The sequence below is a fragment of the Mobula hypostoma genome, chromosome 8 (genome assembly GCF_963921235.1).
Source record: "Mobula hypostoma chromosome 8, sMobHyp1.1, whole genome shotgun sequence".
NCBI classification, from domain to species: domain Eukaryota; kingdom Metazoa; phylum Chordata; class Chondrichthyes; order Myliobatiformes; family Myliobatidae; genus Mobula; species Mobula hypostoma.
Window position 1 is genome coordinate 85243891 of NC_086104.1, and position 25882 is coordinate 85269772.

The 25882-nt window shown below is 39.9% G+C and overlaps 1 protein-coding gene across 2 annotated transcripts in view; it reads right to left on the reverse strand.

Moving 5' to 3' along the window:
- Nucleotides 1–25882, reverse strand: part of xrn2 (5'-3' exoribonuclease 2) — a 114131-nt gene that overhangs the window by 13581 nt on the left and 74668 nt on the right. For both annotated transcript variants that reach the window (XM_063056238.1, XM_063056237.1), the window contains 7 exons: nucleotides 18551–18634; nucleotides 15407–15501; nucleotides 15237–15316; nucleotides 14597–14653; nucleotides 14434–14502; nucleotides 11740–11871; nucleotides 9840–9967 (listed from right to left, as the gene is read on the reverse strand). In XM_063056238.1, coding sequence (XP_062912308.1) covers nucleotides 9840–9967; nucleotides 11740–11871; nucleotides 14434–14502; nucleotides 14597–14653; nucleotides 15237–15316; nucleotides 15407–15501; nucleotides 18551–18634 — 645 coding nt within the window. The remainder of the gene's footprint in view (nucleotides 1–9839; nucleotides 9968–11739; nucleotides 11872–14433; nucleotides 14503–14596; nucleotides 14654–15236; nucleotides 15317–15406; nucleotides 15502–18550; nucleotides 18635–25882) is intronic.

The following is a 25882-nucleotide window of genomic DNA, read 5'->3' on the forward strand; positions in this document are numbered from 1 at the left end:
AACTGTTGTGGGAGCACATAGTTTTTCTCCCCACTGCAGATGGTATAAGCTAGTTAACTGACCATGATCTGCTAGGTCTGATATCACTATGATTTTTTCCAAGTTAACAAAACTCTCCATCTCTTTCCAATGAAATTCAGAGGCATCTCAGGATCTTCTACATAAAGCTACTTTCCAAAAATAGCAAGAGGATATTAAGTGAGAGAAGACCCAATTACTTACTTATTTTACACGTCTTCAGAGCAAATATGTTGCTATGCAAATTATGCTACAAATAAATCATTATATACAGCTTAAAAACTGAATGAAGAATTTCAAATCAATTGCTCTCTGGGCATTCCATTTTGTTCCACCCATTCTTTATACAGGCTATCATACTGTGCTCTCACTCCTGATACGGGCCCTCAGTGCAAAAACCTTTACTCCTCTCCTCACCACCACCCTTAGATGCTGCTCAGCCAACTGAACTCTTTTACTGACATTACACTGCATTGTCCTGCAACGGATAAATATACTTGATGCCTTTGATATCAGTTAGATATCAGTTATTTTAATTAGATATCAGATCCAACATACAAAAATATACATTTCTGTAAAGGAAATACTGTGGTCATGAAGAAGGGGTATAAAATTTTTAATAACATTATGAAAATTGAAGTCACCATTTCAGAGGATAATGAACTAAATTTCTAACAGTGTTTCCTATTTGCAGAAGCTATATTCGTGGTTTTGATCACCTACGTACACAAGATTCAAGATTCTGATATGTTTGAGTGAGAACTCTGTCTTCATTGTAAATCATGAAGGTTTCTTGGTTTGTGTAGAATCACTGCACATTTCTTGAATAGTTAGCCACAGGTTTTGGGGATCTTGAGAGGGAAATCAAGCTATCAATCAGCAAAATTAATATGTTGATTTAACTTGAACAGATAGGATATATTGCAAGAAAATATGATGATATACCTAAAAGCAGCATTTCATTTAAATAAACGGAATTTATTCCTTCATATGATTGAAGATCAAATTGCAGAAAGGAAAGCTTTCCACTTTTCAACCCTATTAGGCCATTTTTAGATGCTTGTTAATATTTCCACTGTGAACTGAAGTGAGAACTCTTCTAATCAGTGTGACAATCAAGGCAGGCCTTGGTGTTTACTGATTGCACTAATCAAAACCAATTTTCAAATGCACTTAATTGGTCAGCTTACAATGACATGGAAAACATGTCATAAATCAGATTCAGTTTTGGATTGCAAAAACCAAATATGCTATTCACATTGAGTGCCTGCAGACTGCACTTGACTCCCACAAGTTATCAGCACTCAGACAATTCATCAGCAGTACGTAGACTGAACTATCCCAATCAAATCAAAGACTGCTGATGGAAACACCTACAACATATATTTTAGGGTAGAAGGGGGGGAAAAAGTAGCTTCTGATTGACTACATTGACCTTTCACTATCTATAATCAATTCTCAGCACTACTAACCTTTGACATGTTTTTCTACAGATGAAATGAGACTGTGGGGGTGGGATTGGATGACAGTGGAATAAATGCAATTATATTATTGCACTAATAATTCACATTTAAATGTTTTATAACACTAAAACATGATCCAACTGATCGGGCAATTTTCTGAATCTACAAAGGAATAAAAACTAAAAACTGGAAAAGATGCATCAATTCTCAGAATTACACAACAAAACATGAAATAAGCCTAATGCACACATCAAAAAGGAAACCTGCATAAAGATTGTATAGCCATGTACGCCTACATCTACAAAACAAGTATTTTAAAACTTAGCTTTTTTGCAGTGGCTACCGTAGGAGAAAATGGGATACTGGTATATGGTAACACAAATTCCTGCAAGTGTTGAAATCAGAAAAACCATTTAACAGAAGTGTCAAATATGCCCAACTGTGGAAGCTTTTGAATGCTCCCTTTCCCAAATGACATTTTACTGAAGATGCAATATTCTGTACTGTATACAAATTAAATGCGATAGGTTTGAAGATGTGGTTTGTTGAAAAGGGACAGATGTGCTGGTCTACAAGTTAATTATCTCATTTAATATAGCCATTACATTCAGAATTCCTTTTTTCAAATTAAAATAAAAGCAACTACATTGAACTGACAACTATGATTGGCATAACAAAACAATAGCTTTAATGATCATCCTATTGTCTGAACAGGTTTTAGAAAGTAAGATTTAACTGTCACCAGAAAATACAACGTTAAATAAGATATAACAAGAGATCGCATTAAGTGGATTGCGAGTGGAAGAAATTTCAAGTAAATATGCTGAGAATCATTAGCTGATATAACTAGTTGTAAACAGACAAACCTGGACTCCATCTCCATTAAAAAAAAACTAATTAAAAAGCATACTTACTGCTTTGAATTCTTAACATGTCAATAGTGGCCATAAGGCTTGCCAGAATCATTTGACGAAATAAAAAGCAGGATAGACAAATGAGGGTCAGTGGATGTTGTTTACTTGGATTTTCAGATGGCCTCTGACAAGGCACTATACATGAGGCTGCTAAACAAGATAACAGCCCTTGGTCTTCCAGGAAAGATACTAGCATGGATAGAAGATTGGCTGAATGGCAGATGGCTAAGAGTGGGAGTAAAAACTACTAGTATTTTGTAGGGGTCGTTGTAGGATCCTCTACTTTTCACGCTATATATTAATGTTCTGGATGACAGAATTAGTGCATTGTGGCCAAGTCTGTGGTTATTACAAAGACAGGGGGAAATGCAAATAGCATTCAGGAAGCAAGGAGTGTGGGCAAAAAAGTGGCAGACAGAATACAGTGTAGAGAAGTGTAAGGTCATGCACTTTGGTAGCAGGAATAAAGGCAGAGACAATTCTCTAAACAGGGAGTATATACAAAAATAAGAGATACAAATGGACTTGGGAACGTGTGCAGCATTTCCCTGAAGGTTAACTTGGAGGTTCAGTCAGTAGTAAGGCAAATGCAATATTTGCATTCATTTCTAGAATATAAAAGCAAGGATAGAATGCTGAGGCTTTACACAGCATTGCTCAGACCACATTTGGAATATTGTGAGCAGTTTTGGGCCTCTTATTTAAGAATGGATATGGTAGCATCAGAGAGGGTTCAGAGGAGATTTACAAGAATGACCCCAGAATGAAAGGCTTAACGTATGAGGGGTGTTTGATGGCTCTGGCCGGTACTGCAGTTTAGAAGAATGAGGGGATTCTCACTGAAACCTCCTGAATACTGAAAGGTCTAGATAGAGTGGATGTGGACAGGATGTTTCCAACAATGGGAGAATCTAGGATGAGAGGGCATAGCCTCAAAATAAAAGGAACCTTCCTTTAGGAAGAATTTTAGTCAGAGGGTAGTGAATCTATGGAATTCATTGCCACAGGCTGTTGTGGAGGCCAAGTCAATCAATTAAATCTTCTACAGAGACATCAGGAACATAGAAATGTACAGTATTAGCATATCCACACAAAAATACAGCTGGTCATTTGGACAACCTGTACATCAAATTGCTAGAATTTTTTCACAAAATAAGAAATGGATCAGTCATAAGAAAACAAAGAGAGAAAGACTAAAAGTGGTATACAAAACCTTCGATTTATTTAAGATACTATACTAGAAATCTGGTGTACCAGACTACTTCCAGCTCACGTACAAGGGAACAAGGGCAGGAAAAACAGGACCTGTTAGCAAGTGAAGACAGCTGAATGGGTAGGAAAGGGCTGAGGGATTCAGGGGAATTTCTACCATCTTACACTTGCAAGTATTTGATCTTTTATAGTCATAGAACACTACAGGACAGAAATCAGCCTGTCGGTCCATCTAGTTAATCTGCCTAATCCCATCATCCCACACCTGGACCACAGCCCTCTCTATCCTTCTCATCATGTACCAAATCCAAATTTCTCTCAAATGTTAAAATCGACACCATATCCACCACTTGCACTGATAGCCCACTCCACACTCTCACCACCATTTGAGTGAAGGTAGTCCCCCTCATGTTCGATTAAACATTGCACCCTTCGCCCTTAACTCATGACCTCAAGATGCATTTTCACCCAATTTCAGTGGAAAAAGTTATGTGCATTTAGCCTATCTTTACCCCTCATATTTTTGTACACCATACCTCCTTTGATCTTTTACGTTCTAGGGAATAAAGACTTGGCCTATTTAACCTTTCCCTTTAACTCAGGACCTCAAGCCCTGCAACATCCTTGTAAATTTTCTCTGCACTCTTTCAATCTTATTTACATCTTTTCTTTAGATTGGTGCACAATACTGTACACAATGCTCCAAATTGGACCATAAGACAGAAGAGTAGAATTAGGCCATTTGGCCCATCAAGTCTGTTCCACTAATCACTTGTATGGTTTTCAGTAATATTAGCTGGACTGTTAACTGTTAAACGCTTATTATAAGTTGGCTTCTCTGAAGTGAAGTGTTATAATAAAATGGCTTCTCATACTGTTAACCACTGATTAAGGGGTTCTCTGTGGCAGCATGTTTGGGTTATAATTAGTGATAATGGAAATGGTATTCATTTGCTAGCCAATGGAAGTCATGTTGTGCTATCTTGTATGTGTGTGCTGAGCTGAGGATCACATGTCTTTTTGGGAGGTGAGTGGAGAGGACAAATGTGTGGGAATGGACAATGGTTCCAGGGCGGCGGATACCGGGCCTCCGCAGTTCGGAGGGCGGCCGAAGTCTCGGAAGGACATTGTGGATGGAATCGGAGGCGTGAGCTCCAACGGATTAAAATATTATGTGTACAAGACTGATAAATTTACTTATTTGGTGCATTTTCTTTTAGCTGTTTCTACTAACCCATCCTTACGAATTGCTATAAAGTATATTTCGTTACTCGCACTTTGTCTATTGTTTGATATTGGTGTCGCTGCTGATATTTGGGGGTCTCACACCGTATCCGCACCAAGCGTTTACACTGTTGGGCGGGGGTCGATGGCTATTCACCCCAGACAACAGGAGTCAGGTGGGGTTAGAGAGGTTACACATTCATGGCTGATCCTTTTATCCCCTTCGCAGCCCCACTCCCCAGCCTTTTCTCTCCCTGTAACCTTTGATGCCATGTCCAATCAAGAACCTATCAATCTCTGCCTTAACTACACCCACAGACCTGGCCTCCACAACTGCCTGTGGTGACAAATCACACAAAGTTACCACCCTCTGGCTAAAGAAATTAGGCCTCGTCAATGTGTTATACAATAACATCCCAACTTCTGAAGAAATTGATTTATGAAGGCCAACATGCCAAAAAGCTTTCTTTATGACACGTCACCTATGCCACCACTTTCAAGGAATTATGGATCGGTATTCCTAGATCCCTCTGGTCTACAACACACTTTACTACCCTAGCACTCACCATGTAAGACCTACTCTGTTTGGCCCTCCCAGAGGGCAACACTTCACACTCGTATGGATTAAATTCCAACTTCCATTTTTCAGCCTATTCTTCCAGCTGGGACAAATCCCGCTGCAAGCTTTGATAGTCTTCTTCGCTATCCTCAATCTTGGTGTCATTTGGAGATTTGCTGATCCAGTTTACCATATTATCATCCAGATTGCTGATATAAATAACAGACAACAATGGACTCAGCACAAATCCCTGCGACACACCACTAGTCATAGGCCACCAGTCAGAGACAACCATCTACAGCCACTCTCTGGCTTCTTTCATGAAATCAATGTCTAATCCAATTTACTACCTCATCCTGAATGCAAAGTGATCTAACTTCCTTGACCAACCTCCCGTGTGGGAATCTTGCTGAAGGCCTGGCTAAAGTACATTTAGACAACATTCACTGCCTTGCCTTCATCAATTTTCCTGGTAAACTGTTAGATTAGTTAGACATGACTTACCACACATAAAGCCATGTTGGCCATCTCGAATCACTCTCCATATATCAAAATACTTGTCTATCTTGTTCCTTAGAGTACCTTCCAATAACTTTTCCCCACTATTGATTTCAGGTTCACCAGCCTATAATTTCTTTGCTTATTCTTAGAGCCTTTCTTACGCAATGAACAATATTAGCTATCCTCCATTCCTCATCTGTGGCTAAGGATGTTTTAACTATCTCTGCTAGAGCCCCTGAAATTTCTTGAGGTAGCCTCCCACAGGGTGCAAGGGAACACCTTGTCAGGCCCTGGGGAATTATCCATCCTAATTTGCCTTGAGTCAGCAAACACCACCTCCTTTGTAACCTGTAGTGTAAATAACCTCACTGCTGCATTGTCTCACATATATAGACTTTTTGTCTGTCTCTCGAGTAAATACAGATACAAAAAATCCATTTAATTTTTCCTCTATCTCTTTTGGTTCCACGTATAGATTACCATTTTGATCTTCCAGAGGACCAATTTTGTACTTGCTGTCCTTTTGCACTTAATATACCTGTAGAAGCCCTTAGGATTCTCCTTCACCTTGTCTGCTTGAGCAACCTTATATCTTGTTTTAACCCTGCTGATATCTTTCTTAAATGTTCTCTTGCATTTCTTGCACTCAGGTACCTCATTTATTCCTTCCTGTCTATAATATATCTGCTCGGCACCTCTCTTTTCATAATCAGAGACTCAATATCTCTCAAAGACCAAGATTCCATAAACCTGTTAACCTCATCTTTTATTCTGACAGGAACATACAAACTCTGTACTCTTAAAATTTGACTTTAAGGCCTCCCACTTCCCAAGTACACCTTTGCCAGAAAACACCCGATTCCAAGCCAGAAAACAACTGATCCCAAACTACACTTGAATGATTCTTTCTGTTATCATCAAAATTGGCCTTTCTCCAATTCAGAATCTCAACCCATGGACCAGACCTATATTTTTCCATAATTACTTTGAAACTAATGGCATTAGGATCATTGGATGCAAATTAGTCCTTTACACAAACTTCTGTCGCCTGCTGTCTCATTCACTAATAGGAGATCTACAATCGTATTCTCTCATTGGAATTTCAATGTATTGATTAAAGAAACTTTCCTGAACAGACTTGACAAACTATTTCCCATCCAGCCCTTTTGCAATATGGGAGTCCCAGTCACTATGTGGAAAGTTTAAATCACCTACTATCACAACCTTAAGTTTCTTGCAACACAGTCTGCGATCTCTCTATAAATTTGCTCTTCTAAATCCTGCAGACTTATAGGTAGGTGGTCTATAATTAACACGGTTTTTCTTATTCCTCACTTCTACCCATAAGAAGCCTCATTAGATGAGTTCTCCAACCTGTCCTGACTAAGCACTTCCACGACATTTTCCCTGACCAGTAATGCCACCCCTCCCTCTTTATCATGTCTAAAACAGCATAATTGGAACATTGAACTGCCAGACTTGCCCCTCTTGCCACCAAGTCTCACGAATGGCTGCAACATCATAGTTCCATGTGGTGACCCATGCCATGAGTATTGTAGCCCTTCCTACAATACTCCTTGCAATTGAAATATATACAGCTCAGAACATTGGTCCCACCATGCTCAACATTTTGTTTCCTGACCTTGTCTGTTCTAGCACCGATTCCCACCCCCATGCAACTCTAGTTTAAACTCCCTCATGCAGCACTAGCAAACCTTCCCACTAAGCTATTAGTCCTCTCCAGTTCAGGTGCAAACCACTCCTTCTGTACAGATCCCACCTTCCCTGGAAGAGAGGCCAATGATCCTAAAATCTGAAGCCCTCCCTCCTGCACCAACTCCTTAGCCATGTGTTAAACTGTATGATTGTCCTATTTCTGGCCTCACTAGCATGCAGTACAGGTAATAATCCTGTGAACACAACCCTGGAGGTGCTGTTCTTTAGTTCAGCACCTAACTCCCTGAACTCACTTTGTAGGACCTCATCACCCATCCTATCCATATGATTGGTATTGACGTGGACCACAACCTCTGGCTGCTCACCCTCCCACTTAAGAATGCCATGGACTCAATCTGCTATGTCCCTGACTCTGGCACCCGGGAGGCAACAAACCATCTGGAAATCCCGTCCACTTCCACAGAACCTCCTTTCTGTTCCCCTCACCAACAAAACCCTACAAGGTCAGCTTCTCCCCCACCTTCCCTTCTAAGCCACAAAACCAGACTTAGTGCTAGAGACCTGCTCACTGCAGATTCTTCCTGGAAGGCCGTTTTCCCCAGCCTCAGCAGTATCCAAAGTGCTCTACTTATTATTAAGTGGAAAGGCCACAGGGTGCTCTCCACTGGCTGCCTATTTCCTTTCCATCTAGATAGCCATCCAAATACCCACCTCCTGCTACTCTGAGATTACTACCTCCTTGTCGCTCCTATCTATTCTCCCATGTGAGCCGAAGTTCATTGTGCTGCAGCTTAATGCACTTCGAGCAGACGTAATTATCAGGGAGACTGGGGGGTCTCCCAAAGTTTCCATTTCTTACACAAGGCACATACCACTAACTCTGGATCCATTCTCAGCACACTATGTACGAACAGGAAAAACAACAACTCTTACTGGAAACTTGCTTACAGCCTGCTTCTCTGCTTGTCCAAGCCAAAGCTCCACCACTCTAACCCTGCACCACTCACAATAGCCACTCCACTTGCACCTCCTTTCTTCCTTATTGACTAACAATGACAATGACTCACCCCCAATGAGACTTGCAGTTCTCAAATGGCTTCTCCCGTGCGAGATGTCGCTTTTTCACTTGCTACTTCGAACTATGACTTACTTTTGCCCTGCAAGATGCTCTTCCCTGCCATTTTCCCCCTTGTCCTTGCTTTTAAAACTTATTTTTCTCCTCTAGGTTGCTTATATAAGCAAGAAATGGTGGCTGGGGCGGAGAAGATAAAAAGTGATAGATAAAATTAATCTCAGGTCCAAGCTTTTCACCACTTGTCCAAATTAGTGAGAATGCAAGACAGGAGACAATGGTTCGTAAAACATTTTACACCACCTCTTACCCAAGATAAATTTCATCTGAATGTTAATGTTAAAGATAAAAAGCACCCACAACAGTTGCAGGATAATCAAACATTGCAGCAGTATTTGTTTTATATTCAATACATTTAAGGACAGGCTGCCACATCACCAAGATACCAGATAATCATAAATGCATATACCAACAGAGAGCAAAACTGTGTCAAGGAGAGACCCTGAGTTTACAGTACAGGCAGTATGAAGGCTTTGAAAAGTTCTAACATTACTGCTCCAACAATAGGAAAGCTGAGCCCTTGAACTACCGAAAGGCAGAATTAAAAAAAAATCAACATATCCATTGCACTTTGACTTCCCCTTCCATTCTGCAGTGTAAACCATTTCTTCTCGTGAACTGCTCAGATATTCACCAATTGCCAAGAGTTGGCGAAGAGCTACTTTATATTTCCAAAGGGTAGAATGAACACAAGGACTAGTAGGCAGTCCAAGGGTCCCTGAGGTCATAGTGTCAGGATGAGAATATTGCTTAGATGCTCCAGCTATTACTGGTTGGAAAGATATGCGGATTAAAGCAAGAGGGAGCAAATATATTTGAAGTCTTTGAAAATGAAGGGGCACTGGGTGTAATTTGCAAGAACTGAGGTATCTAAAATGGATTTACTGAGGTGGGGTGATGGACAAAAAAAAAAATTTACATGTCAGCTAGCAGGTCAGGAAAGGAAATTAAATATTTTTTTCAGTTTTACAATTAATTTCTATAATGGAGAATAAATACAGCAGCTAGACTATAACTTTGTAACTTATTCAACTACTCCCATTTTATTTTCATTTGTAACTGTATTTCTCCAATTTTAGGCCTTAGTTTATGACAAGTTTACTACTTACTCTGTCAATCAAGTTCATCAAATAACTTACTTGGCAGTGGGACAGTAAGAGATGGTGGTGCTCTCATCAGTGGGGGCCGTGAATTTTTCGCTTGTTGATAACTAGGCGGAGGAGTGTAACTGTAAACACCCTGAGAGCGGTCTTTTGACATAACATGGCTAAAACAAAATTAAAGAAACAGTATGTACACTTATGCATATAATACAAACCAGGTTATTGTATCTTTAACTAATTAGGTGTGTTTTGATTTGAGTGGTGGGAATTGAAGTCAACAGCTTCCACACTGGTCTAAATCTTCCACCCCTGCATTATCTCTGTCCTTCTCCCAAAACTTCACATCAAGGTCTGGGTGCCAAGCTCAGTCAAATGTATAATACAATTTTTACAGAAGTACTTCACAAAGCAGTGGACTCTTTTTCTGCTTCCTAACTGAAAACCAAATTAAGAGAGTACATTTTTGTTAGGAATGTCTGGACCTTCTGTAATAACTTAATATTATAAGGATTGAGAAATGACATGGTAAAGGTCTTAAAAAGTTCTCATTTGATGCCACATAATTAGAATAGATTTTCCCACTTGCTAGGGAGGCCAGAACTGGGTACCATAAAGATTAGGTAGTCCCTTAACAAGTCTAATAGGGAATTCAGGAGACACCTTTACCTGGACAGTTAAACATACTCAAGGGGAGGCTCAATACATAAATAAGGGAGAAAGGGGGATATTAGTGAAGCTAGAAGGGCGGGAAGGAACTTCTGTGGACCATGATCTCATGCAAAAACTTTGTAATGAAATATAGTGTTATTTGCTGGAGGTACCGGCATGTAGATTAATCATCATTGAATGCATGGGAGCAGAGAAGTTCCACACAAATCTAAACTATATAACACACCAACAATTACAGGAGCTAATGAGTTACTCCAAGCTGCACTAAAATCTGTATCAATAGCAATTACCTGGTTGACAATAATGATTTCTATGATCTATTTCTATGGCCAGAATGGAAATGGATCAACAACGTGATTAATACACTCTCAGTGTTGGGAATGATTATGCAGCAATAGTCCCATCTTTCCAAAATATACCTTATTTGCAATCTAATTTCTGTCCAAGCTGGTGGAAAAGGAGCAAATCCAAAATCAAACACACACACTGAAAGCACTATTTCCAACCAACAATTAATTGCATTAGATCCAGAATAAGCTTCACTTCATTTTATTTTAGATATACAACATGGACCAGGCCCTTCTGGCCCAATGAGCTGCACCCAGCAACGCACCTATTTAACCCTCAGGACAATTTGCAATGGCCAATTAACCTACTGACCAGATGGCTTTTGGAATGTGTGAGAAAACCTGAGCACCAGAAGGAAACTCACACGCTCGCTCATGGGAAAGATGTACAAATTCCTTACAGGATTTGAACTTCAATGCCCCAAACTGTAATAGTGTCCCACTAACCAGCTATGCTACCGTGGCACCCCAAGTTGTGAAATAATGAAACCAATCCAAGCCAGACATCATTAATGTCAAATGCAAGAACGTCTCTACAGTTCAGACAAATTTTGAAAATTAGGATTCATATCGGGTAAGAGCTACAATAACAAAGCAACAACTGAAAACTGACTGATATATACTAGCTTGAGTGTGCAACAATCTGAATGGGCTACAGATTGCTCAACACTCCAGGTGGTATACTTTCTCAAAGGATAGTATTCTGTGTAGAAAAAGAACAACTTTAACTCCAAATGAACTCTTCAGAATGGGAGACATGTAGAGATATTCCATCAACCTCAAAATAATCCCCATTTTTAGTCTCATGTACATTAACAGGTAAACTCAAAATTTGAGAGCCTTGGAAGGGTGGAAATGATCTTGCTGATCAAAGAAATTCACCAAACCTTTTAACTCTGATGACCTAATGGGTCACTTACCCCAAAGTTCTAAAAGCTGACTGGTCCAGATGGACCTGCTGCCGATTGGGATTAAAGCCAAGTCTAGGCCGCCAAGGCTGTTTTGAATTTGACTGCTCCCAATCACCTGGTTTTAATACCTTTGGAGGCTTCCTGAAATAGAAAGGAGACACTAAGCAAGTTAATGATTATACATCCAACAGTTCAGGTAACCATTTGGCTTTGGGAAAGGATAATTCAATTTATTCCACACTTCAGGTTTTTCTTCATAATTCTTGAAGATACAGTTTCCTGAAGCACTTAGTTAATTTAACTATATCACTTTGCAGGTAATCTTTTCTATATCTTAACAAACTCTCAATTTCCCTCTGGTTTTTGCTAACAGAAATAACTTCTCCGCAATTGAACAAAAATCCCCCAATTTTTGTACCTCTAATTAGGTTTCCCCTTGATCGACTTTGCTCCAGAATAAAATAATCACAGTTTCTTCAATCCCTTAACATAACTTCTCTACAGTCACATCACCCTCATTCCCTTGCCAGAGCCTCAGCATTTTTTCTTTTATCAAAGGGCCTGATCTAAATCAGAGTATAACAGTTGAGATTCAACACAATTTTTTATTGTATCCAATGCACTTCTTACAAAGCCTAGTACCAATATACTTTTGCAATTGCTTCAATTCCTTGAAGTGGTAACAGATCAATTTATTTGCCACTTCATTAAATACCTCTTACAAATCTATCCATGCAACACCAACTTCACTGTATTCAGCAGCATAACCATCTTCAACATCCGCATAGCTACCCATCCAATTCGTTAACAAAACTCAAATGGATTCATATACAATTTCTCTTTAACATATCCAAACTAGCTGCTCAGTAACTTCTTAAAAAAAAATCATCAGGTGAGAAATAATGCCTCTGACAACGGTCTCTAGTAATTTTCCCCATCAGTAACATTGGATTAATTACTTTAGAATCATGACTCCTCTATTTGCGGAAAGCAAAGAGTAATAATTGCAATAAACCTACTTATGCCTCTGCTGTTCAGGAATTAATCTCTTCACCTTTTGCAAAGTAGCTCAGTCATTTGACAAGAAAACAAAACAATGCTGGAAGACTGACATAAAAATAGAAAATGCCTGAAAAAAATTCTCATGAAATAACATCTGCTGGGAGAGGGGAAAGCGAGAGGCAAAGTTCATATTTCAGATCTGGTGAAAGAACTTAATCCGGAAATCTTATCAAAAGATGTTGCCTGACCTGCTCTAACTCTTCCATTTTTTTTTAACCTCATTGTCCTCTGCCTGGAATTTCCTAGCTCTTTCACATCACTCATTCTTCCCTCTCACATACATCTTCCTCTTACAGATCTCCTCTATTTTCATCTCTAGATAAGATTTCTGGTTTCCGTTTGGGTTAATGAACTCTTTATACACTCTTTAACCACTTTCTATCCATTAATTAGCCCAGCACGTCGCAATCTGCCTATAGGTCTGTAATTAACCTCAGCAGGGTGGGTTGAAAATGAAATCATGTAAAATTTTAGAATTATTTAGTATTTCTCCCTTCAGCACTTTCTACAGAAATATGTTCCCTCCTTCCCAACACTGAAGCAGTTTATTTTTTCAATATGCCATGAGCAGTAGTACTGTGTTATATGACTCCAATAGCAGGAGATATGGTGTTCAGACAAGTGCACACCACAATTGACAATTATTAAAAAAATACAACACATTTTAATTACCCTAAGGTATCAAAGGATCCACTTCCACCCTAACTCAAATTAGCTAACTGCTTACAGGCCTAAATACTGCATTCCTGCCCCTACACCTCCTCCTTCACTCCCATTCAGGGCCCCAAAGAATCCTTCCAGTGAACTAACACTTCACCTGTGAGTTTGTCGGGGTCATATACAGTATCCGGTGCTCGTGGTGTGGCCTCCTGTATATTAGTGAGACTACTTCGCTGAGCACCTACGCTCCATCTGCCAGAGGAAGTGGGATCTCTCAGTGACCACTTATTTTAATGCTACTTCCCATTCCAATACATCCATCCATGGCCTCCTCTACTGTCACAATGAAGCCACACTCAGGTTGGAGGAACAACACCTTATATTCCACCTGGGTAGTCTCCAACCTGATGACATGAACATCGATTTCTCGAACTTCTGGTAATGCCCACCACCCCTTCTTCATTTCCTATCCCCTTTTCCCTCTCTCACCTTATCTCCTTGCTTCCCTATCATTTCCCTCTGGTGCTCCTCTGTCCTCTTCTTTCTTTCATGGCCTTCTGTCCTCTTCTTTCTTTCATGGCCTTCTGTCCTCTATCAGATTCCCCCTTCTCCAGCCCCATATCTGTTTCACCCATCAATTTCCCAGCTCTTTACTTCACTCCTCTTCGCCCCTCCCCACCCGTTTCACATATCACCTTGTGCTTCTCCCTTCCCTTTTGCTCTTCAACTTTTTTCTCTCAGTCCCTTCAGTGGGCCTGAAGTGTTTTACTGTACTCTTTTCCATAGATGCTGCCTGGGCTGCTGAGTTCTTATAGCATTTTGTGTGTGTTGCTTACAGGTTGTGAAGATGGGAAATTTTGTGATCACTTACATGTACTGACAACGCCCTTAAACAGATGATTATTGGCAAACACTTTGAGTGCTACAATAAAAGCTAAAGCCCCAGAAAAAAAAAATGCATTTTGAAAAAAAAACACTTACACTGCTGTAGATAACAAAGCAGCCTTGAAAATATAGCTGTCTTCAAACTGAGGATCCTTGAATAGTATACTATAAGCAGGTAGGGAAAAGTTTGCATTAGAACAATTTGTTTTTATTATTTACATCAAAACATTTTGAACATGCGACCAGAAACTAAACTCACCTGCATACATTATTCTCAATAATGTCATTCAGTGCTGGTATAGGAGAAACTACCTTCCTAAAGGAAAAATAAATTTAATGAAATAACAAACATGTGTCCCACAAAGCCAGTTTGATCTTTTAACTTATTCATTCAAATTCAATCAAAATTGCAACACCCCAAGTTACTAACCTTTTCTATTCATCAGTAAAGTTTTATGCATAAGGCAAATACAAAGCAGTTGCAAATTTTCATCCTTCCTCTTTCCCATATCCTGTAAACACCCACCCCACACACTTAGAAGCAGTACTTCCTTTCAAAACGGGATGCAGAAAGTCACAATGAAGAAACTGAAAACAGGTTTTAACTGTTGGCAATTTTACATCTCAACTTTTCAATCACAATCTAGCATTGAGCTATGAGACTTCTCTTACAAATCAAATGCATTTTCCCTGAATCACATTCATCTTTCTAGTACACCTTTCACCTTCTCCTGAAACAGAATATTACACTTACCAAATGAATCTCACAAAAAAATATGAAAGGCACACCTTTTCTAGCACTTAAATCCACAATTATGATGAATGTACATATATCACATTATTTACTTCAGTACACAATAAGGATATTTCAATTTAGAAGAAAAAAAATGAGTACTTACTTCCCTGGCTTTATTAAATCACTCTGTGTTGTTAGTAGGCCTTTTATACCATGGCAAAGTTCAGGAGACATTTCTACACCCTAGAACAACAAGTTTAATTTTGTACGGTGAAGAATGCGGGGGGGGGGGGGTCAGTAAGCAACAATACAAATTCACTGTCGCACACTTACCTTATCATCACCATTTTGCAACTCAACAATAAAGTCGAACATTTTGTGGTGTTTTCCAACAAACAAAATATCACTTCCAAGACTATTCCGTCGAACTGCAATTAAGATATCCCAGAATTTAGTTCTATAGATATTTCCAGCATCTTTTCTCAATTCAATTAAGCTATGCTAAATCTAATTGCTACAATTAGTACTGAACAGTGTACCAAAATAAATCATTTTCTTAGTTAAAGCAGAAATTTCTTTTAAATAATTATGTAAAATCATTAAACCAATTATCCACATTCATTATTGTTGGCTTTTTGAGCTTTAGGTACCAAGAAACTTGTATAACATGGCTCCAGGGTGACCAGGGATGGGAGCTCAACGTTCAGGGATATTCAATATTCAGGAGGGATAGACACGAAGGAAGGGGAGGTGGGGTGGCGTTGCTGGTTAAAAAAGAGATTAACGCAATAGAAAGGAAGGACATAAGCCGGGAAGATGTGGAATTGATATGGGTAGAGCTGCGTAACACTAAGGGGCAGAAGACGCTGGTGGGAGTTGTGTACAGGCCACCTAACAGTAGTAGTGAGGTCGGAGATGGTATTAAACAGGAAATTAGAAATGTGTGCAATAAAGGAACAGCAGTTATAATGGGTGACTTCAATCTACATGTAGACTGGGTGAACCAAATTGGTAAAGGTGCTGAGGAAGAGGATTTCTTGGAATGTATGCGAGATGGTTTTTTGAACCAACATGTCGAGGAACCGACGAGAGAGCAGGCTATTCTGGACTGGGTTTTGAGCAATGAGGAAGGGTTAATTAGCGATCTTGTCGTGAGAGGCCCCTTGGGTAAGAGTGACCATAATATGGTGGAATTCTTCATTAACATGGAGAGTGACGTAGTTAATTCAGAAACAAAGGTTCTGAACTTAAAGAGGGGTAACTTTGAAGGTATGAGACATGAATTAGCTAAGATAGACTGGCAAATGACACTTCAAGGATTGACGGTGGATATGCAATGGCAGGCATTTAAAGGTTGCATGGATGAACTACAACAATTGTTCATCCCAGTTTGGCAAAAGAATAAATCAAGGAAGGTAGTGCACCCGTGGCTGACAAGAGAAATTAGGGATAGTATCAATTCCAAAGAAGTAGCATACAAATTAGCCAGAGAAAGTGGCTCACCTGAGGACTGGGAGAAATTCAGAGTTCAGCAGAGGAGGACAAAGGGCTTAATTAGGAAGGGGAAAAAAGATTATGAGAGAAAACTGGCAGAGAACATAAAAACGGACTGTAAAAGCTTTTATAGATATGTAAAAAGGAAAAGACTGATAAAGACAAATGTAGGTCCCCTGCAAACAGAAACAGGTGAATTGATTATGGGGAGCAAGGACATGGCAGACCAATTGAATAATTACTTTGGTTCTGTCTTCACTAAGGAGGACATAAATAATCTTCCAGAAATAGTAAGGGACAGAGGGTCCAGTGAGATGGAGGAACTGAGCGAAATACATGTTAGTAGGGAAGTGGTGTTAGGTAAATTGAAGGGATTGAAGGCAGATAAATCCCCAGGGCCAGATGGTCTGCATCCCAGAGTGCTTAAGGAAGTGGCCCAAGAAATAGTGGATGCATTAGTGATAATTTTTCAAAACTCGTTAGATTCTGGACTAGTTCCTGAGGATTGGAGGGTGGCTAATGTAACCCCACTTTTTAAAAAAGGAGGGAGAGAGAAACCGGGGAATTATAGGCCGGTTAGCCTAACGTCGGTGGTGGGGAAACTGCTGGAGTCAGTTATCAAGGATGTGATAACAGCACATTTGGAAAGCGGTGAAATGATCGGACAAAGTCAGCATGGATTTGTGAAAGGAAAATCATGTCTGACGAATCTCATAGAATTTTTTGAGGATGTAACTAGTAGAGTGGATAGGGGAGAACCAGTGGATGTGGTATATTTGGATTTTCAAAAGGCTTTTGACAAGGTCCCACATAGGAGATTAGTGTGCAAACTTAAAGCACACGGTATTGGGGGTAAGGTATTGGTGTGGGTGGAGAATTGGTTAGCAGACAGGAAGCAAAGAGTGGGAATAAACGGGACCTTTTCAGAATGGCAGGCGGTGACTAGTGGGGTACCGCAAGGCTCAGTGCTGGGACCCCAGTTGTTTACAATATATATTAATGACTTGGATGAGGGAATTAAATGCAGCATCTCCAAGTTTGCGGATGACACGAAGCTGGGTGGCAGTGTTAGCAGTGAGGAGGATGCGAAGAGGATGCAGGGTGACTTGGATAGGTTGGGTGAGTGGGCAAACTCATGGCAGATGCAATTTAATGTGGATAAATGTGAAGTTATCCACTTTGGTGGCAAAAATAGGAAAACAGATTATTATCTGAATGGTGGCCGATTAGGAAAAGGGGAGGTGCAACGAGACCTGGGTGTCATTATACACCAGTCATTGAAAGTGGGCATGCAGGTACAGCAGGCGGTGAAAAAGGCGAACGGTATGCTGGCATTTATAGCGAGAGGATTCGAGTACAGGAGCAGGGAGGTACTACTGCAGTTGTACAAGGCCTTGGTGAGACCACACCTGGAGTATTGTGTGCAGTTTTGGTCCCCTAATCTGAGGAAAGACATCTTTGCCATAGAGGGAGTACAAAGAAGGTTCACCAGATTGATTCCTGGGATGGCAGGTCTTTCATATGACGAAAGACTGGATGAACTGGGCTTGTACTCGTTGGAATTTAGAAGATTGAGGGGGGATCTGATTGAAACGTATAAGATCCTAAAGGGATTGGACAGGCTAGATGCAGGAAGATTGTTCCCGATGTTGGGGAGGTCTAGAACGAGGGGTCACAGTTTGAGGATAGAGGGGAAGCCTTTTAGGACCGAGGTTAGGAAAAACTTCTTCACACAGAGAGTGGTGAATCTGTGGAATTCTCTGCCACAGCAAACTGTTGAGGCCAGTTCATTAGCTATGTTTAAAAGGAAGTTAGATATGGCCCTTGTGGCTACAGGGGTCAGGGGGTATGGAGGGAAGGCTGGGTTCTGAGTTGGATGATCAGCCATGATCATAATAAATGGCGGTGCAGGCTCGAAGGGCCGAATGGCCTACTCCTGCACCTATTTTCTATGTTTCTATGTTTCTATGTTTCTATACTTACTTTCATCAGGGGTGAGATCAGGGTAAACGTTTTCCAGAGCTGCTCTAAGCCGCCGTTCATCAACAAATGGTAGAAGTGCAACACCTAAAGACGCACACAAGATCTCCATTAATGTGGGAAATAACTAGGTAATAAATTTTGATTGGGCTTGCATAAGTAATTGAATTGTTAACCTTGCCACTTTAAACAAACTTGCAATCCAAGCAAGATACAAGGTGTCTTCACAGGAAATCAAGGCAAAAAAAAAACTTTACAGCATTAAAATTTAACCACTTAGAATACAACTTCTGGGTATCCATCAGTGATTACACACCATTTTATATGCTCAGTGAGTGAGTAGGTGTCAGGGAATCTATTATGTATCACCCCAATCCTTTCACGATATTCTAATATTATTTCTAAAGTTGCACAGGCTAACATTATTCTTGTACACTATTCTGTGCAACCTGGCACAGACATAATCAACATTTAATCGTCTTTTACTACTTGAGCAAATGTAGTCATTGAGACACGACGAAACAATAACATCTGCTCCTCAAAACAATTCTTTGTGAGATCTGGATGAATGCTCATTTAATAGAAACATTTCGTCCCAAGATCCAAAACAGAAATTAAATAAGACATTCAAGTCCAACTGAAACTTTTCAAACAGGTACTGCTACTAATCATAAACACGAGAAATTCTGCAGATGTTGAAAATCCAAAGCTACACAATACAAAATGCTGGAGGAACTCAGCAGTACAGGGAGGATCTAAATAAGAAAATAAACACTTGAAGTTTCAGCTACAGAAAACTTCTTCAGGACTGGAAAGGAAGGAGGAAGATGCCAGAGTAAAAAGGGTATGTGACATACAAAACTCTCTTCACAGTGAATCAGAATAAAGGATAAATCAAATAAACAAAATGATAATCATAATGCAATTGGATGCTGTGCTGGAATCTTTTCACATACTTCATATTCAACACAGGGAGAAGACAAATTTTTACCTACATTAGGGTCTGCTCATCTCTAAAACTGAATATAAGGGGCTTGCCTGCATGAATACAAGATTCCTCTTCAATGTTGTAAGCTTGCTTTAACATTTCAACACCCCTGAAGTTATCAATTGTATCCACTATCATCAGTCCACTTGTTTACATTTGTAGGATTTCCGAACAAGACCAGATGAATCACCTGATTCTCTTAAATCAGATGGAAGCTCAAATGAACATTATGCATAACATCATCAGCTGGCTGAATATAAAACAGTCACTAGCATCAGTATGAGAGTGTAAAGGATGTGGGCGTCCTAATGAATGGTTTGCAAAAGGCAAGAATGCAGGTGCTGTGTAATTAAGAAAGCTAGCAGCATGCTAGTGTATTTTGCAAGAAGAAATCAAATTCAAATTAGCAAGGTTGTGTTTCTAATACATTGGGCATTGGTAACAGCTGGAACATTATATTTAAGGAAGTATGTTAATGCGCTGGAAGCAAATTTAAGGTGGTTTACAAAACAATAGCTGGAATGACAAATGGTGGCTAAATGGAAAAAGTCTGGACATTCCAACAGTATCTTCAAAATTTGTTGTTTCTTCTATCATAGAAATCAAAGGCATGAGATGCACAAAAACATCACTGTATGTAGTTCCACTCCAAGCTGTTCACCATCTTGACCTAGAAATCTATCACTGTTTCTTCATCAGCACAGGGTCCGAATTCAGAACATCCTTAGAGTCTCACTGTGCTATTGCATCTTCAGAGGGACACACTGCTCCTCCAACCACAAGGGTTTCCCCTGGAGTTCCAGTCTTTTTTTGCTCACATCAAAAGTGTGCAGAATGGATATTAATTGGCCACTTTTAGGTGCCTGTGTTGTTTAAGGAACTGGTAGAATCTCAGGTAAATTGATGTGACTGTCAGGAGAATAGGTTGTATGGAAAATTAATGAGAGAATGGCATTTTCCTATGACCCCAGTACAAACCTCATGGGCCCAACTGTTCTTTTGTCCCTGAAGAGTGGTTGCATTGAGCTGGAGCTATGGGAGTAAATTTAATCAATTTCTTCTATGTTTTGAAGACTTCTGTTCAGCCGATCTGCACTCCTCCTTTTCACGTTTAAATACCATGTTAATCTTTTACCATCATGAGTGGCTGTACTCAAAGTATTTACTGGTGTTCACGTTGCGGAAGAGCATTTCCTGCTCTCCTTTGTGGCTGACAGACTCATGACATGACACACTACATCTGAACAGTTCCGTATCTGATTTTTCCGGTAATCTCTTTTCTTCCTCTTCCACTCCAAAAGTTTGCTGCTCTACCTCCACGCCTCTTCTTGATATTCAACATTATCTTTTGAACATTGACGGTGGCCATCTCAAGCACAATATCCATATCTATAAAATATTAGATTAAATCCATGTTCAATGGCTCTTGCTGTGATACTACCATTATGGATTAGTCTGCAATCTTTATTAACTAACCTTCACCATTAGTATTTGTATATGTTAACAATTTCACCTTGGTACTATTACTTCCTGTGTTTGGTTGCAATCAACCAGAACTTTCAAATTTCACACTTTCTTCCAGTTCCACTTGTTATTTCTACCACTTTTGGATTCCCAGTGGAAGTCATCTACATTGGCAAGATCCACATTTAAACAGATTGCCAATTATTTTATCAATACCATGGCAAAAATGGAAGTACTACTCTAATTCTTGTGTGACTACCTCTTAAATTGATTTTCCAATATATTCTCTGCCCACGTGCAGAATGAATGCTATCACTTTTCTTCTCATTCCTTGCCCAATTCTGCTGACCGCTCCATTGGGTTGCAAATTTGTGCCCAAACCTCCAGGAGAGATAAGCAACTTGGTATTTGTTCCAGGTTTGTTACAACAGGAAGTAAACAAATCACATTTACTCATTTTCTCTCGATTTATATGAACAGATCAGTGGCTTGTTCTACCTCATTGATTTAGCATTGCTACTTTTATTGAGTATTATTTGACACTCTTGGGCTCAGTTCTTAAGTTTTAAAATTTCAACTAATGTCCTAGGCAATCTGTAACCATCTGTTTCCACACACTCAAGATTGGCAAGGCATGCAGCGCAAAGTATTTGGAAAATTGATGCACTCATCTTTAACCCCTTTTCTGCCATCTTTTATTTGGCTGATAGAACATTTTAGTGATTCAGATCATTCTCATTGATCTGAGTTGAAGAAACTGTTTTGGATACTGTAATAATGAGAGATCTAGGAATCGTGCAATGCGTACTTTACAGGAAGCCCTGCTACATTTAACATACAGCAGGGATTTGCTTCCAGATGAGCTCAATGACTCCTTGACTGTCAAAATTTCACGAACTCCCACAGACTCTGATGACCTTGTGATTTCAGTCCAAGGTCAGTGTGACAGCATCCTTCGGGACGGTGAACCCACATAAAACATTCACCCAGATGGGGTAACTGGCGCAGTACAAAAGACTTGTGCTGATCAACTGGCTGGAGGGTCACTGGCACCCTTAACTGCTTGCTTCAGCAGTTTGAGGTATCCAACTGCTTTAATCAGGCTTCAAAAGACAAATGTGGCAACCTTCCTCAATGACTATTGTCCACTGTGATGAAGTGCTTTGAGAGGCTGTTGACGATATACGTCAACTCCTGCCTGCAGAGCAACTTGGGTCTGCTTCAATTTGCCAAACAGCACAACAGCAGATGCTATTTCATTGGCTCTTCGGTCAACCCTGGAACATCTGGACAGCTAAGATACATACATCAGGATGCTCTTACTGATAATAACTACATTATCTTCCCATCAAAACTAATCAATAAACTTCAAGACCTTGGCCTCAATACCTCCATGTGCAACTGGATCCTCGTTTTCCTAACTTGCAGAACCCAGTAAGTTCAGAAAGTGACAGCATCTCCTTCACAAACTCCATCTGCACAGGTGCACCACAAGGCTGTTTGCTTATCCCCCTGCTCTACTCACTTTACTCTATAGCTGTGTGGCTGAGCACAGCTCCAATGCCATAGTTACTGACGACACCACTGTCATTGGCTGAATCAAAAGTGGTGACAAATCAGCATATAGGAGGGAGATTGAAAATCTGGCTGAGTAGTGCCCCAACAACACCTCTCATTATGTGTCAGCAAGACCAAGAAGTTGATTATTGACTTCAGGAAGAAGAAACCAGAGGTCCATGAGCCAGTCTGCATCAGGGCATCAGAGGTGGAGAGGGACAGCAACTTTAAATTTCTCAGTGTTATCATTTCAGAGGGCCATGCTGGGCCCAGCACGTACGTGAAATTACGAAGAAAGCACAGCAACGCCTCTACTTCCTTAGAAGTTTGTGAAGATTTGCCATGAAAGCTTTGACAAACTTCTAAGGATGTGTGGTGGAGAGTACATTGACTGGTTGCATCACAGCTTGCTATGGTACACCAATGCCCTTGAATGGAAAATCCTACAAAAAGTAGTGGATATGGCCCAGTCAGTCACAGGTAAAACTTCCCCTACCACGGAGTACGTAGCAGAAAAACAGCATCCATCATCTGAGAGTCCTGCCACTCAGGTCATGTTGCTGCCAACAGGAAGGTGATATGAGGGCCTCAGGACTCACACCATCAGGTTCAGAAACAGTTATTACCCGTCAAACATCAGGCTCTTGAACCAATGGGTCAACTTCAGGTGTCCATCACTGAATTATTCCCATATAATACAGACTTACTTTCAAGGACTCTTAATCTTGTGTTTTCAATATTTATTGCTTATTTATTTATTGTCATTTCTTTTATTTTTCTTTTGTATTTTCAGTTTGTTGCCTTTTGCACATTGGTTACTTGGCCCATCCTATTAGGTACAATCTTTCATTGATTTTATTATGGTTCTTAGATTTACTGAGTATGCCCATAAGAAAACAAATCTCAAGATTGTATATGGTGATATACAGTGCCTATAAAAAGTATTCACCCCTCCCTGGGGTTTTTTATTGTTTTACAACATTGAATCACAGTAGATTTAATTTGGCTTTTTTGACACCGATCAACAGAAAAAGACTTTCATGTCAAAGTGAAAACAGATCTCTACAAAGTGATCTAAATTAATTACAGATATAAAACACAAAATTATTTTGATTACTCACCTCCTTCAAGTCAGTATTTAGTAGACGCACCTTTGGCAGAATTACAGGCTTGAGTCTGTATGGGTAGCTCTCTATCTGCACATTTGGACACTGCAATTTTGTCCCATTCTTTCTTACAAAACTGCTCGAGCACTGGTCAGGCTGCATGAGGATCGTGAGTGGAGTCCAGCCACAAAGTCTCAATTGGATTGAGGTCTGGACTCTTGACCTGGCCACTCCAGGACATTAACTTTGTGCTTTTAAGCCATTCTGCGTAGCGTTGGCTTTACGCTTGGAGTCATTGTCTTGCTGGAAGACAAATATCCCAAGTTGCAGTTTTCTTGCAGACTGCATCACGTTTTCCTCCAAGACCTCCCTGTAATTTGCTACATTTTACCTTCTACCTTCACAAGCCTTCCAGGACCTGCTGCAGTGAAGCAGCCTCACAGCATGATGCAGCCACCACCAAGCTTCATGGTATGATGTTTGGCTTATGCCAGACATGGCATTTAGTTTGACGGCCTAAAAGCTCAATTTTAGTTTCACTGCAACATAGAACCTTCTTCCAGCTGACTTTAGAATCTCCTACATGGGATTCTAGCTGAGATTTCATCTGAGTATTTTTCCCCCCAACAGTGGCTTCTCTTTGCCACTCTCCCATAAAGCAGCGACTGATGAGGCATCCGGGCAAAAGTTGTTGCATGCACAGTCTCTCCCATCTCAGCCTCTGAAGCTGGCAACTCCTCCACGAGTTGTCATAGGTCTTTTGGTGGCCTCCCTTACTAGGCCCCTTCTTGTATGGTCACTCAGTTTCTGAGGACGGCCTGCTCTAGGCTGATTTACAGCTGTGTCATATTCTTCCCATTTCTTGATTGACTTAACTGTACTCCAAGGGATATTCAGTGACATGAAAATTTTCTTGTATCAATCTCCTGACTTGTGCTTTTCAATAACCTTTTTGGAGTTGTTTGGAGTGTTTTGACTTCATAGTGTGGTTTGTGCCAGGATACTGACTCACCAGCAGTTGGACCTTCCAGATACAGGTTTATTTTAACTACAATCATTTGAAACACCTTGACTACACACAGGTCTCAAAAAATGTATCTCCATTTATCTAATTATGTGACACAAAAAAACAAATTGGCTGCACCAGTGACGATTTGATGTGTCATATTAAAGGAGTGAGTACTTATTTTATGTTTTGTTTGTAATTAATTTAGATCACTTTGTAGAGATCTGTTTTCACTTTTGACACGTCAGTCTTTTCCTGTTGATCAGTGTAATGAAAAGCCAAATTAAATCCACTGTGATTCAATTATTGTAAAACAATAAAACATGAAAACTTCCGGGGTGGGGGAGATTGAATACTTTTTATAGGCACTGTATATGTACTTTGAACTTTGTACATTCAGCACAATCCTGGGATTGCTTCTTATCTGGAATTCTTCTATCCATTCAGGAAGCATCCTCGAGGATTTTCCATTCTGTTGAAAGCATTAGTTGCCCCTTCCTTCTGTGGCATTGACTTACAAAAAGTTAGATCATCATTGTCAGGATTCTTTGAAGTTTTAGCCCAACAATATATCATTGTTTGCAGAAGTCTGCAGGAGAGGCTGCTTAACACAAAGAAAGCAAACCAGATGTATTATAACTGTGTAGATTGACATTTCATTCACAACTATTATAACCTTGCATCCACAGTCTCTTACTGTGATCTTGCCTGCTTGTGATAATATTTTCTCTGCATCTGCCTTTCCACAACCCTGAAGACCTCCATTAACCTTCCTGTAAGATACAACCTCATACTAGTGATCATACTAGTAAATCATTTTTGACATTCTCCAGCGCCCATTTTAAAATACGGTGATCAAAACCATTCACAGTCCTCTTTAAGTAATGTCTATTTTCCTGTATTAACTTTGAAACATAAAAGATTCTAGCTCGCACCCCAGAGTTCAATATTTATTTCCAAGGCTGAATATTAAAAAACAAAAAATCTAATTATAATACAATGCTGTCAAGGAAGAAATAGCTGGACTACTATAATCTGATTCATACTTATTCATGTTACTAATGACAACAAAAATTACCCTCTCATTGCTGATCCTTGCTCAGCTTCTGAATCATAATACAGTTAAATTGCTTCCGGCACAAGAGATCCCTTCTCGCATCTAGTTCAGCTTTTAACCTATACACTGGGTTTTGCATATCAGGCTGCTCGTACGT